The sequence below is a fragment of the Mugil cephalus genome, chromosome 15, assembly GCF_022458985.1.
Source record: "Mugil cephalus isolate CIBA_MC_2020 chromosome 15, CIBA_Mcephalus_1.1, whole genome shotgun sequence".
Classification (NCBI taxonomy): Eukaryota; Metazoa; Chordata; class Actinopteri; order Mugiliformes; family Mugilidae; genus Mugil; species Mugil cephalus.
This window is the reverse complement of record NC_061784.1, coordinates 19,527,135-19,542,467: the sequence shown is the minus strand read 5'-3', so window position 1 is coordinate 19,542,467 and position 15,333 is coordinate 19,527,135. Positions and strand designations below refer to the sequence as shown.

The 15,333-nt window shown below is 39.6% G+C and overlaps 2 protein-coding genes across 3 annotated transcripts; one reads left to right on the top strand and one right to left on the bottom strand.

The window, feature by feature from the left end:
- Positions 1 to 9,160, bottom strand: rabgef1 (RAB guanine nucleotide exchange factor (GEF) 1). Of its 2 annotated transcripts, XM_047606918.1 has the most exons (9): positions 8,872 to 9,154; positions 6,959 to 7,150; positions 6,471 to 6,679; positions 5,612 to 5,778; positions 5,436 to 5,517; positions 5,180 to 5,312; positions 4,792 to 4,883; positions 3,298 to 3,554; positions 1 to 3,067 (listed from the first exon to the last, which is right to left on the bottom strand). In XM_047606918.1, the coding sequence occupies exons 2-9, from the start codon at positions 7,135 to 7,137 to the stop codon at positions 2,648 to 2,650; spliced, it is 1,539 nt and encodes a 512-aa protein (XP_047462874.1). In that variant the 5' UTR covers positions 7,138 to 7,150; positions 8,872 to 9,154; the 3' UTR covers positions 1 to 2,647. The 2 variants fall into 2 exon arrangements, with proteins under 2 accessions (XP_047462874.1, XP_047462873.1); XM_047606917.1 differs by having other exon boundaries at positions 5,180 to 5,517; positions 8,872 to 9,160.
- A 1,243-nt stretch (positions 9,161 to 10,403) lies between these two features.
- LOC125020795 lies at positions 10,404 to 14,786 on the top strand. The gene is made up of 3 exons (XM_047606299.1): positions 10,404 to 11,295; positions 11,460 to 11,762; positions 13,411 to 14,786. Exons 1-3 carry the CDS (start codon positions 10,984 to 10,986, stop codon positions 14,035 to 14,037), a joined length of 1,242 nt encoding a protein of 413 aa, XP_047462255.1. The 5' UTR covers positions 10,404 to 10,983; the 3' UTR covers positions 14,038 to 14,786.
- Positions 14,787 to 15,333: the final 547 nt, after the last annotated feature.

Here is a 15,333-nt window from a genome sequence, read left to right as displayed (position 1 = left end):
TTTCATTTCTCATCTTCTTTATTTCACTCAAATGAAAAACATCAAATATTTATTTTTTCCCACAAATAGCATCATCTCTAGCACGTCCACCGTTAACCAGTGTTAGCTTCATGTCAGCGTTCTCCAAGGTGGTTTATTTTGAAAATTGCAGCTTTCAGTTTAATTTGAACAATTTTCTGGACACGCTCACTGTTATATAACTAAAACTACAGCTTAAGACGGATTTGGTTTTCTTATTGTACATTACAGAAGATGTTTTAAAGATATTCACTATTGTTCTTACACCCTCAAACCCACGTCTATTGTTTCAGAAGAAAAAAAAAGCTACAGTTAAAAATCAAAATCACACAGCATACATATTTATATATAAATGATTTCCTTAAACAACACTGTAGTTTTTAGCTTTAACAGGAGCAAACAGAACAATTTTTTAGCTGTGGATTAATACAAATCCAGTGAAAGGACATATGTGGAAATAAATACATCAGGACAAAAGACTAACCGATTGTTGATCTTCACAACATTTGAGTTTGCTGGCATCATGCTAGTCTGGATTAATTAAACCACACACTACAAACCTGGTTCTCTATACAGCTGATTAATACAGTAATCTACTATTGTCAAACGTTTTAAACATACGTTCAGTCGTCCCTTTGCTAGTTGTTGAAATAAAAGTGAAGTTAGTGAATTCAACAATACTGAAAGTGTGCGCAAGAAACAACACAAAAAATAAAACCATTAGCAGTCAGGCAAACAGGCAACACGCCGGCCTGTTTTTACAATATACAGTACATGTCAAAACAAAAAGGCAATATTTAAGACTTATTATCAGCATTATTTCTAACATGCCTATTATTCATTACAGAGGTAAGTATGCAAAAAAAAAAAAAAAAAAAGTTTTAAAAACACAGTACAATGTTGTTCTTTCCTCTAAATTTGTTATTGCTGCATAGATAGTGGGTCCACAAGTGGGTTTGTGTTGCTAAGTGTAACTGGCCTCAGACAAGAACACAAATGCATCACTACATATGCTTATGCTCGCAGTTTTACCTACTCAGTGCTAGATTTGTGAGGTACCTCTTACTCAAGCAAAAAGTGACGACGGAGTGGCTAGCATAGCTGCCAGCTAAGGTCTTCACGGGGGATTTGATTCCATAAAGGCCTGCTCACACCAGAGACAGTGAAATGTTGTGAAAATAAAATAAAAAAATGTTGTACAAATGTTGAAGGAACGAAATATCTGGCTGTTGAAGGTATGTTCACAAAGGTTTCATAAATAATACACAAAAACAGTATAGCTGAACAAACAATAAAATAAGGCCTTTGCAATGCTAGTATGCTAGCGAACTACTATTGGTACTGGACAGCAGCTAACATTTTTCCATTTGATAAACAGTACTTTTTTTTAATCAACTGTTATGAACTCTTTATGGGGCAAGGAACCATATATGGTAACGTCTGCACACATTTTAAACTACATTCCTGCGCCTCTCAGTGACGTTTACAAGCACGTGGTTTTCATTCAGCCAATCAGAGAAGAGTTTTATTATCTGCCAAGTGTTAACCAAGCCATCGCCGAACATACAGGGCTCTCAAGTCTCACACGCATTTCAATAAATTCACACGCCCTTTAACGAAGATAAATAAATGATAAAACTCGCCACAGCTAGATTTAAAAAAGACGTTAGTAATGTATGAATAGATAATGCCAAGGCAGATTGCTCTGCTTCAACCAGCGACCAATCAGCCAATCAGAAAATAGTATTCTCTGTTGCCAGGTGAAATAGGAGCGCCCCCGTAAAAATAATTTAACTCCAAGCCAATGAAAAACTTGAGAGCCCTGTATTATACAGTCATTGACATTATCTTGTATTTTGTTTACTGTTTCATAATTGTTTTTGTGTATTTGTTAGTCTTTTTTTGCTTTAGCTTGTGCGCAGCAGCTAGCATGCTAGCTCTCGCATTTTTCCGTTGAATTACTAGGATTTCATTCAACAAACGGCTATTTAACAACAGGAAGTAAGCTCTACAGTAAATGCGACCTCGCGCATTTAAGCTCTTTAGCTTAGTTGCTAATGAAGCAGTTTCGATAAATATTATTGTATTTGTATCACTGCCCTCTTTTAACTGTGTAACTTGGAGCTAAAATAATTTATCCTGCCTCAGACAGAACTTTCTAGTGCTACTTAGTGAATTACTCTGACAGGTGAGTAGCAGCTAATGTGCTAATATGCTGGTAAATGGTAACTAACATGTTGTCTCTCCCATTTTACAGTTAAATGAACAGTATTTCAGGTCACAGTTATTAAAAGGAGGAAAGTTAGCTCGCCTTGTTAGCTAGCATGCTAACTCTCTGTTAAGGTCTTTAGACATTAATGTCTTGTAACTGGCTAAAAACTCGTGTATTTTGTGAGCTTATACCCAAACAAAGAATCAATAGAAATCAACGGAGGATGTAGCTCATAAGTTATGATAAGCCCCCACTGATAGCTGTGATTTAAATGAAATTAAGTGGCAATAACTGATGTAACTGGTGTGACCAGGTATTTAAGGTGTCGTGACTCAACAATTTGTGCATGTTGTTGAGCTACTAAATTGTTAAGTCTTGCTGTATTTGAAATGTTTCTCCCTCCCTTTATGTACTCCACTACCCAGCAAAAACCTGGGGCGTGAGGGGTGGCGGCAGGTTGTCATTGTCCATGTTGTTGGCGTCGATGGCCGACACGGTGCAGTGCATGACCTCCAGAGGGTACTTCTTCAAGATGTCGTGCACCTCCTTTTGCACGGTCTCGGGCCAGGAGAGGAGGTCGGCCTGCAGGCTCTGGGCGGCCTCCATCAAGGCCTCCTGCCGGCTGCTGAGACCCGACAGCAGATCCAGATTCTGGTTGAGCTGAGCCAGGACAGGGTTGGTGGCGGCCACGCCGGCTCCCGACCGAGCGTGCTGCCAGTCGCCCTCTGAGCTGTTGAATCGCGGCGACGCTTGACCAGACATGTATCGCTCAAATTCCTCCGGAGAAAGGTTGAGAGACTGGGCGTCCAGCTTCTCGATGAAGGCCGCAGCACAGCACTGAAAATGTAAAAAGAAAATCAGTTTATCTTGTAATTATTCTTAATCGCATCATTTGGATTAATTCGTATTATCTATAAAATCTGCTTTAATTACCTAATTTATAAAAGGGATTTACTGAAATTTAATTGGTATATGTTTGTTGCAGTGGGGCAAAATACTAAATTATTAAAGCAGAGGCCTTTGGGTCAAACCAACTTTGACGAGACCTGAAGTAAAAGAGGACCGACCAAGTTTGTGAAGTAGTATCCATCCTCTCCGGTCATCAGCCTGCTGGGGTTACAGAATCTGGTGATGTACTGGATGTTGGACTGAAGTCGCGGAGGGTTGGCTTTCAGCACGATGTAAATGAGCGCGGGCAGAAAGTCGTCAGCGGAGGCCGGCTCGTTCTTGGTGATCCTAATGGCGCTGAAGATGTGTTTACTGCAGCGTGTGATGCATGCGAGTTTGTCCCGAGGAACCCTCTTCGAGTCCATTTCAATGATATCTGGGGAAAAACATGTCCGGACTGTCAGAGATGTCTCAGGTAGGCAACGCAAATCAGTACAGTGCTTTGGTGGTGACACGGATTGGTGATGACCACTGCTTGAAACTGACAAAATCATTTGTATTTTTAACAGAGTGTCTGTCTTCATTGCTTGTACGACTAGAAGCCTGTATGTCCGTGAAGTTTCTCAGTCATCCAGGTCATGGTAATCCAAAGGCGTTTGAAAAAAGGCAACTGGACATGTAGAGTCTGCACACTTTTTTAAAACGCAGTCGGATCGCCAGAAGCCTTTTTATAAAGATGGCCTGACCGACAACAATGTCACCCATGGGTTTCCTGTAAAGCAACTTTGAAGCTCAGTGTCGGTGGCAATGGCCGACACCATCTTGGCAAACTCTGCCTTACTCTCAGGTAATTTAAAAATAGGAGTGGATACTACGAAGAAGTCAGCTACCAACCTCTGAGGAAAACCAACTGTCACTCAAGTCGGGCCACGTCTTGATTAAAAAATATATAGTTAGAACCTCACTTTCCCTACAGTGGTTTAGTCGAATGAGTAAATTATCTATAAAGGCTTTAAACATATTTATTTCTGCTGTAACATTGGATATTTTAACACCGAAGTCATGAGAATTGACAGTCTTTTGGAGTCAGCCTCTAGTGGCCAATTGAGAAACTGCAGTCTTTGGCACTTCAGATATTTCCACTTTGCCTTCACACGATACTGACATGATTTGATATTTGATATTCAATCAAATTCATTTAATGATTTTTAAGTAATTATGGTCCAAGCAGATAATATTAAAGATGATCAATTAACGTTGCCTAGACGTAGACATACGAGTCCTAGTCAAAGACAATCAAATACAAATAAAACTTGGTTTCTTGAAGGAAAGAACACAAAACGTATCATCTTACAGTTTAAACCTGCAATAGCTATCTTTTTGACCATTATAGCAGGAGCAGTGGTGGTAAATTTCACTAGTAACTGTGTTTTTTGGTTCTGTTTTGGTCTCCACCCAGTGGGAAAGAACAAAAATCATATATTTATGACCAGAAAACTGAACAAGGAGCTGAACGCGAGTATAAACTGTAGTAAAACCAAATGTAGCTGCTGGATTTTTACAGATTCAGTACTACAAGTAACTGCTTTGTGGTTGGAGACACTGATATTAAATATTACTTTCAGCTGCTTAAATTAAACACAGTCACACTGTAGGTTAAAGTGCTTTCTGACCTGTTATTGCTTTGACCACATTCTCAGAGACTTCTGGGATTTCTTCATCCATGGACACACAGAGCATCTGGATGGTCACCCAGTGCAAAGCCCTGCAACAAAGAGGATCAACATTTTGTACACTGGAGTGAGCCTGAGGCTTTTTTTTATATTTTCATATATATATATATATTTGCCTATGATGTAACAATACACATTTGTTATAGTCGCTTCTCGCCCTGGGTGAATCAACTGCACACAGACAGGTTTTCACAGACAGATGAAGATCTAAAATGAGAATTGTGCAGTGGTGCTTTCTAAGGGACCTGCAGTCACACAAAAAACAAACTCTCTCCACGCTGTTTTTATTCCCACTTCTTAACTCCATATATAAATAATCCACTCCCACCTGATCCTCTCCTGTGTGGCCAAGTCCTTGTTTTCATCATCTGTGTTTTCTGGACAGAACACGCTCTTGTACAGACGAGTCATGATGTACTTTTCCACTTGATCCATCACTTGCTCCACAGACTCTGAAGAGCCTGGTGACAAAAAAGACTCATCAGATTTCATAACATATTGCTTGTGCTGCCATCTAGTGGTTCCTGCATACGGTTTTATTGAGAATTTCTTAAAGATTCTTGGACATAAATGTCTCAACTGACCTTTAAAGTGACTGATTAAGCGGTCGGCCAGACCTTGGTAGAAATCTTGAACACACTCTGACAGCTCATCAGCACCAAGGTCCTGTAAGAAAAAAAAAAAAAACAAGAGGATAGAAGATCATAAAGTCATGGAAACACCAAACAGTGACTTATTAGTAATGCTGAGTGCAGTTCACCTTCTTGCTTGACATGGTCACGAGGAAGGCTCGGCACTGCTTATGGATCTCACGTCCAGGCTTGTGCAGGTTTTTCAGGAACTCCATAAAGTCTTTGGAGACTTGGTCCGTATCGAAGCTGGCATGGCGGCTAATAGACGGACTGGTCGCCTTTCCCTCCTGGGTTTCTGATGTGGGAAAAAAACACATTTAGATACAATCTATACTTTTAGCTCCCTTCGTTTCTATAGAATATCTATATTCAGCTACTTTACAGGGACAAATGTATTTCTAATGTGAAATACATGATTCAACACTCAGGTACATATACTCAGTTGATGGTTCCAGAAAATAATCCCAGTCTTAAACTCCCAAAAATAACCACAAACTGACATGTTTACATCATCATTTGTGTGTAGATTAACCCTCAAATATGTTACACGACTAACAATCCAGCACATGCAAGATTAAGCTTTTAATTAAAGTCCTCATAACTGTTGTGTAGCATCGTATTAACAATAACAAACAATTTTGTAATCATCAATGTCATAAAAATGTTATTACAGACTGGTTGTGTTTATACTGTTGCATTCAGTCTGCAGTAACCACTCATACATCATCACTATATACCTGGTTTCTGCAGCATGGATATTGTGCAGAGCTCAGTTTAATATAGACGACAGATGAAGCCTCTTCTAGACAGAGTTTGAAAGCACCAATCAGATTTTTTTGGAGTTGTGGCCACAGCAGTTGTGTTAGGCCAACCTCTTATTTTCCTGCTTTACTTTTCATATGATCTGATTCATGACTCATCAGTAGCCTCGGGAAAGAAAATGCTCCTCAAAACCCAGCGAAGCGAAGCTAAACTAAATGTCGTCACCTTTCTTGGCAGCGGTGCGCGATGAAGGACTGAAAAACTTCTTCACGGTGGTCACTTTTCTGGTCTTCTCGTTGGTCTTCTTCTCCTCAAACTTGGAAAAGGCGCCCAGGGAGGCAGCTCCCGGGTGCTGCTGCTGTTGCTGTGGTGCTGTGGACTGGGACTGCGCTCCGTGGCTGCTGGCATACGCTGCCTCCTCCTCTCGCTGCAACCTGGCGTGGAGGAAAATGTTCAGTAAGCATCGCTGCAGCTTGTTAAGTGACACAAAAGGCGCTGGGGATGCTTGTATTTGCATCACGGCTGAGGCTTGTTCACTGCTTGAGCTGATTAACAGAGAAACATAGCGGCTATTTGTTGTTTTTAACACATTGAAAGCTTCTGTTGTTATTTTGCATTTTAATTTTTAATTAAACCCATTGGATTTCCTTTAGAAACATTAAAGGAAGCCATGGAAGCTGGATAGTTTTATTGTGGCATAGTATGGATCTTACTTTTCTGCCAAGGCCCAATCATCCTGGATCTGCTTCTGCCGCACCCGCTGGTACTCTTCCCTCCAGCACTTGGAGCACAGGCCCTGCCATGCTGCGTTGCCGTAGTAACCGCATCCCTTTTTGCACAGCAGGTCCGACTGGTCGACGTGTATCCCCCGCCGCTCCGTACGCTGACTCATAATGCCTGAGGACCTGGAATAATAATAATAATGATAATAATGATTTAAAAAAATAAATAAATTCATCATCTGATTTATTGTTTGCATGCGCCGTCGTTGAGATCGATGTCTCCGCCGCCATCTGGTTACGACTCTCAGATTAATGCATAGTTTATACCCACTATGTGCCACAGTGTCTCCCTGTTTAGAAAAGAGACACCGAACTCGTGCTGTGTGTCCACTGGGAACAAAACTAGGTGATTAAGCAATGAAAAGCAACATTAATAATTCCATAAAATTAACAGAGATCCAAACATGACACTTGAGATCCAGACATATGTTCCTTAGTATAGGTCAAGCTCATTTAACTTTTTTTTTTTTACCATCATTTTGTATTTTCCACTCATTACTTCCTAAAGGAAGTGTGAACCCTGGCTGCTCTCATTTCTCTTTTCCTTAAAACACGAGGAGGCAGGAAAGGATCTTGTGACGTTTGTTGGTCTACAGTTTCCCCATAAATGCAATGTCCAAATAATAAGCACAATTACCTCTGACGACACTGTGGCTTTTATTCAGCATGTTTGGATGGGAATCAACATTAAAAACACATTCATACAGTTTTCAGAGCAGTCAAACTGCGCGTTAATACACTACTGCCAGTTTAAACTGAATATGTGATGCACTTAATCTGCATTTAATGACGTTCTGTCTATTAAATAATTATTCAGTCAGGATATAACTATGTTTCTAAAATGTTTTAGATTAAATATATTTATACACATATAAACAGACATTCATCGTCTCCCTGGGACGTACAGATTCAGTTCAGCAATTCTGACCAAAAAAAAATAAAATAAAATCTAAATGTCACGTCAGCTTTAATGGCTACAGTGACGGCTTCAGCCTTAGTTTCATTTTATTTTTCAACCTAACCGAGCTATTGTTGTTTTCAACGTTTTTAACCTGCAGCTGTTTTCAGATAAAAGACATTGGCGCGTTGCCTGTTCAGTCATAAACACACTCGGTTCACAACTAGGCGTGGAACAAAGTGAAAGGAAAAAAAAAATGAGAAAAATGGAAGAAATGCAGCTAAAACACGTTTAATATTGGACTTAATGTATCAATAAGCATCTGTTTACTAACTGAAATGCTGTGAAATCCTAAAATGTGATTATTTGCATGGAAAATTGGAAACTGAAGATAACGAACAGCCTTTTATCTTTGATTATGTAAAGCCCTGTGACAGTTTCTTGCTTTGCGGCGTTGATCCTGTTGCTACAAGAGAAATGTAATAAAACTGTCAACAAGGTGTTATTACTGCTCAAGACTGCAGCTCATTTTCAGAAATCCAGACACCTTTCTTTTTCTAAGTATTTCTTCACCTAGTGTTGTTGTGTCAGTCATAAGAGAATATTATAACACCACAATGTCCCATAGGTGATAGATTTGGTTGATATCTGGTTGATATCTGTAAAGGTCATAGCACATTTATAATCAGAAAACAATTCAGACAGCCTTCCTTACAGCGATGCGTTGAGACATTTAAGCCTTAAACCAGCATTACTTATGCATCCCCGCTCTTTTATTTAGATTTTCCTTTTGTTTGTCGCCAGTCTGGAGGTCATCTAGCTAAAAATACAAATGTTTTGTTAGCTCTCATAAGGAAGGTAATTAGCCAAGAGAATTATGCGCACAGCAAGGTCAGTTAGGTTTTACTTCATGAACATGCCCTCTACCTACTGTGCAGGTACTCACCTATTATGTTTTCAGCGAGGCGAAGCAGGAACAAACCTCCTCCTCTGTGCTTCTGCGCGGTGTGATGACAAAACAGTGAAGGACCAGACAATGACGTAACAACCCGGAAGTCCGCTGGTTATGTGGTTATTTTTGAGATTACGACCATATTATTTTTAAATGTATGACCCGTACGACGGACAAAAAATATCATAAGGAGTAAATGCTTGCTTTGTAGATAATTATAATTGGTTCTAGACATTTGTTTTTTTTTTTACTTCCGCATCGACGACTCGTTTAAAGGATCGGTTGCTGTCGTCATGGAAACAAGTGGAAGGTCATGTGACTTTACAAGTATTTCATAATTTCGTCTGATATATTATATATGTGTGTAATACGTAGATAAAATACATGATAGTATAAAATTAAATCCATATTTCTCAACCTTCAACAATAAAACGGTCTTGTTTGTAGATATTATTAAATATGCAGAATATAGACTATATGACAATATATAAAATATGTAATAAAATCATAAAATGTGTTCTATCATATGCAATATATATATTATATCATATTATGATATAAAACACTTGACAACTATTTCATAATTTAGTCTGATAATGTAAAACTATAGTGAAAATGTGTTTCCATGATTTATAAAGTATAATATTCACATCACTTTTTCTATTTTATTTATTACTGCGTCATGCTCATTTTACCCATTATTGTTTATAACACTAAAGATACTGTGATATTATTTCCTAAAATACTATGCTATTAATTGTAATGTTGTAATATGTAACAGTGTTGCAAAGAAGTTGTATATGCATGTAATTCAATGAAATGAAAAGCATTCAATGCTTCACGACTTGCACCAAAACTACAATAGTAATTTTAATTAATAATAAAGTTATTCCTCATAGCATTTCTAGCAATATCCACAGTTGCAAACAACCAGGCCTTAATGTTATTTCTGCCTCTGACAGAGGTAGTGAGACCAGACGTTACAGTAGACCCTATCAGAGCCAGTTGCTTATTTATTGACTCTAAGGTTAATGTTCAGTGACCATGTCTAAGTTCCAGTCTGATTACAGAAAGTACTGTGAATTATCTGCACATACCCCTAAACATTAGTGTTCTGTAGTTGTGGTATTTGTTTCAGTCGTTTCAGCAATCACTGAGATGCCACTGGTCAGATAAAATCTGCACCTTAAACCTTTGGCATGAGAGATTTGAATGAACAAAGTGAGAATGACACTTTTTTTGTTAGTCTAAAAACTAATAATATTTTCAGCCTTTTGCATCAACTCTAACAGAGAGACCAGGTCTTGCCTGATGCCTCTAAATTAATCTAAATTAATTAGATTGTAAATTTATTAGGAAAACATAATGGGAAAGTGCATCATTAAACACTGACCAGCCACAATATAACGAACAGCTGGCCGCGTAAATAACACAGAATTTCCTGTCTTGGGACATATTAGCAAGTGAACATTTTGTCCTGCTCACTTTGATGTTTTTTCCATCACATGAATGGTTGTGTGTGTGTGTGTCTGCATCACTTTTCTGGGGAATCCTCCCCTTGTTGTTTCCATGGAGCTGTGCTCATTTAGATGGTTGCACATAAATGCTAGGACTCACGTTTCCCAGAAGAAGATTACATCGTAATCAGAACGTCAGTGTTATTCACAAGTACAATCAGTTATTTACGGAGAAATAAACAATTATCCCGCTTTTTGCACTAACAGTGAAAGCTAGAAAAGTCTCTACAATACATTGTTAAGAATCCAAGTGGATCTGTTGAGGCCTCGGTCACTGGGGCGAGTGAAACCGATATGAAACTTTCAACGGGCAAAGGAAGTGAAAGTTTACTTATTTGCCTGTTCACCAGTTCCTGTTTAAAAGTACAAATGTGGTCTCGTTTTTGCAGAAACTCGACAGGACATTTCATCCACAAAATAAGAAACCACTTAACAGACTGGGGGGCTTCATATTTGTGCAGACACTGTGGGTCATGCATTTGTATTTTAGTGAACTGGTCGCGCTGATAACGTCATTCTGACGGGGGCAAATAAACACACAGAGGGTTAGAGACACAGACACAAACAATCCACTTAGACAAATACAGCCATGATTCTGACCGGTCGCAGTTTGTGTCTCCCTTCTCCAGCCACCGTCCACGAGCTGTTCTCCGTGGCCCGGGACGCCAACATCGTCCCCGACATCTCGCTCGATCCCGTCCTATCCACCTTCCTGTCCCTGGACTCGGCGGCGGCGCTGCAGCACCGATATGCCTTCTTACGGCAGAGCATGAGCAGCGAGCAGCAGACGGTGTTCAGCCTCAACCTGACCGGAGCGGTGGGGGGCAGCAGGGTCACATATGGGGGAGTAGGTGTCGTTGCTCTGGCTCTGTCCATGCTGTTTGACCAGGTTGCCCAACAAGTAGGTAAAACTAAGACACAAATTCTGTCCTCTCCGGGATTTGAGAACATAATTTTGCTGATTGTTTGCTTCTCTAGCTAATAGTCATTTTGCCTGTGTCACAAAATATGACTCAGGAAAGAAACTGAAATTTGCACATTTAAAATTTTCTGTGGCCAAACCAGGTCCGAGCACGGGGTTCAACAGAAGGCCATCTATCGACTCATGGATCCCAGCCCAAGAGGATCTTTGGCATCACCACCTCTTCCAGAATTGGGAGGATCATCCACAGCTACCTCCGCGCCGTCCCGGACATCGCCAACAACCCGGAGAAGATGGCCGAGACCACGGAACTCTACGACCGCTGGCTGAAACTCGAGCTGCTTGACCATTATGAGAGGATGATAACTAAGAAGAGAATGAGCTCTGAGTCCATGCAGCAGTGGTTGACGGGAGCTGCGTTTCACCTGCACGTGAGAATCCACCAGGTCAGAACAGGAAAGGCTTAAAGTCCAGTTGAAGTATAAAAAAATCAATGCAGCGGGATCAAAGAACCCACACAATGGGTGCCTATGTTACCCATAGTGCAATTCAGCTATATCATATAAAAATTAGATGATTTATTGGTCATAGTACGGGTTTGAATTCCAGGTGGCGCCATCTTGAAAGTCTGAAGCTGGAGTCTGTAGTTTCAAAGAAATCATACAACTAAGTTTTTTTTTCTTTGAACACCATTATGGATTCAGACAGTAAGAAAAATGGATGCCATGACAGCTTCTCAAGCGTGAAGCCAAAGTATGTAGAGCTCCCCCTGGTGGCTGGCTACAGTATAGGTCATAAGCTCCTCCTCCATTTGAGGAAACCATTTTGATCCTGATCTTTCTTCCACAAATGTTAAAGCTTCTGCAGGACATGGATTGCTTAACCTACGATCGTAGCCAACGCCTTTGCGAGTCATTTATACTTGTGCGCTCGTCAGTCTGACTCACTCTGAAAAAAAATGCTAGTTGGGTCGGTTAATTTTTGTTTCCACTTCCTGCTTCACTTTTAAAACTTTTGCACCAAAGATCAGTCGTACTAATTTTTGTATCTCCAAACCTCATCAGTTAACCATTCCTCAATGTGTTCAGTCTTTATTGATCCAAAACAAACAATTCCAAAAATTGCAGAGCTAGCGAAGCAACTGGAAATACTAAAGTGGAAACACACTATTACCAAGTGGACCAATCACAGCTCTTGTGCTCTGATGCAAAATTACATTTCTCGGGAGCTAAATTTATAAGAAGATACTTGCACGAGAGTGTAAATGTCTTGAGGAAAGTCTACAACTTTTTTTCTCCCAATATATTATGACCTAGAGGACAGAATGCTTACAGAAATTTAACAAAATGGGAGGTGTCCTGTCATCAAAACATCAAAAAACTCTTATATTTGTAGTAATGGAAAAATGTTTTTTGGGCTGCAACACCACAAGTGACCACTAGGAAGAAAACTTTTGGTAGCAAAATGAAAATCCAGTGATGTTCGATACCACTGATTTCCTTTTTGATCCGATACTGAGTAAAAATTCATGCTGGTATCAGCGATACCGATCCGATACCGATACTTTGTGTAAATACGCCCTAATGTGTCTCGTAAACCTGCAAAAAAGTAGCGTATTTCAAATCATAGCTTCATAAAGAAAACAAGATTTTATTTATTTAAACTCAGACGTATATTGAGGCAGTGGCCTCATTTACTATATACTGTAGCTGAGCTAATGCAACAACAGGAAAACCACTGCCGCTGTGCTCTCCTCTTCTGTCCTCTTCATCATAAATGCCTCGTATTCTGTGTTGTGGTTTAACCTGACGTGTTTCACAAGGTTTGTTGTAGCTTAGATACTTTCCACTGTGTTCCTACATTACCTCCAATGAAGTATCAAAGGTATATTTTGACTTGAGAATCGATTTTAGAGCATAAAGACCTAGTATCGAAAGTATTGATATTTCAGTAGCAGCTATTTCAGAAGCTTTCTTATTAATAATAATTTATTTCGGGTGGTTAGTCAGTAAAATCCACCTTGACTTGCTGCGTTCAGGACACACTACTTCCTGTTCTGTTGATCTAAAAGCCATTTTTTTCTCCTTTTAACAGGTTCGCCTCCACTCTGTCCCGTTAGGATCAGTAGAGTCGCTCCGTTTGTCTTATAAGTCGGGGTTAAATCACCTGGTTCAACGTTACACCACCTATCTGCGCAGAAGCATCAAGGAGACTGGATCTCCAGGACCGGTGCAACCCAGAACCAACACATCAACCCCAACCAATGCAACCTGCTCCAGTTTTTATGTCAGCCTGACTGGTCCCAGTGTCTCTGCTGATGGATTTAATATGTCTACCCCACCCCGTTTAACTGCTGGAGATAGCAGGGGTTGTAAAACAGACGGATCCGGGGGAGACTTTGGACTCCGTTTGTCAAAAAAAAGTAATGTCACAGCTGACGCTATGATAAGCAGAAAAACACTCAACTCTTCTGCTGACTCTAACAGAAAGGAGGAGGAGGAGGGTGGTGTGCTTGGTTTGTTAGTCATTGAGCCTTCGAGAAACGTGAGTCATAACGTGCAGCATCGCCCCTGTGAGTCTCCAGCCATACAACAAGCCTTGGTCACCCGCATTATGAACGCCCAGGACCTGCAACGCAACCGAAACTTTTTCCTTTACCCTGACAAAGTCTTCCACGGCCTGCTGAGGCAGAGAGACCACTTTGATCTAGAGAGAAGTTAAATAAACTTTGAGTTTCCCCCAATGGAGATCAATAAAGTACTATCTTATCCTATCTTAAATTGCACTTTAAATGATGACCAGCCTATCACTTGCTACTGACAATACCCATAAAATGACCATAAATATGACTAACCTTACTTACAGAGGGCTAGATAAAGCTAATTAGCTTAGCTTATCATAAAGACTGGAGACATGGGAAACTGCTAGCTTCGACGATTTATATCTTTGCTTTGTTTATTCAATACACAGACTAGAAATGAAAGAAATGGTATTCTGCATCCTCCACCTGTCCTGCATATTTTCCTGGTTGGAACCTAAATGCTAAGCTAAGCATGTGCATTTTTCACTTTTTATTTTTGTTGATTTCCCCCACAATTTATTAGAAAAACCTAAAACGAGTGCAGCCAACTGCAGCAGTCCTGACATACTCTGTGCCAAGAGGATAAAGCATGTTTTCCAACTGAATAAAACCAAGAGCATGTCATTGTTTTTCTCTTTGTGAGGACATTTGCATATGGCCGGTCCAGTACTTTCCTTTTAAATCGTGTTTGCATAATGATGAATGACCAAAGGGAAGGCTGCAGCCTGCAACACAAATCCTGCACATCTCCTTTGTTTATTAGATCACCAATCTGTTTCAACGTGATAATGGAAGTTGTTTTTAATAAAGAGTTTCATCTTTTACTGAGACAAGTCATGCTTTCATTGCCCTGTTGCCTTTTTACTTAAAAAATAAATAAATAAATCATTGTGTTCGCCTTGCATTTACTGAAAATGTGTTGAACAAGGTCAACTAAACATTTCTTATGAACAATATATTTCCATCTGTGGTGATACACCTGAATATAATATAATATAATATAATATAATATAATATAATATAATATAATATCATGTCTGGCCAAAAGAATTTAATAAATACAACACTTCTATCGGTTCATATGGTGGCTCTGAGGTGCAAATCACAACAGCAAATCAGAAAATACGACAACAAAAGAGAAAACACAACAGCAAAAGACAAAACACAACTGCAAATCTGAAAATGACGGCAAATCAGAAAACACAACAGCAAAAAGAGACAATACGACGACAAAAACAGAAAACACAACAAAAACAGAAAACACAACGGCAAAAGAGAAAACAACACAAAAAGAGAAAACACAACGACAAATTACTAAACACAACAACAAATTACTAAACACAACGGCATTTTTATGTTGTGAAATGCCGAAAGCATATCCAGCATCACATCATATTCATGTCCGGCACCAAAATATTCCTTAACAGCAGCACGTA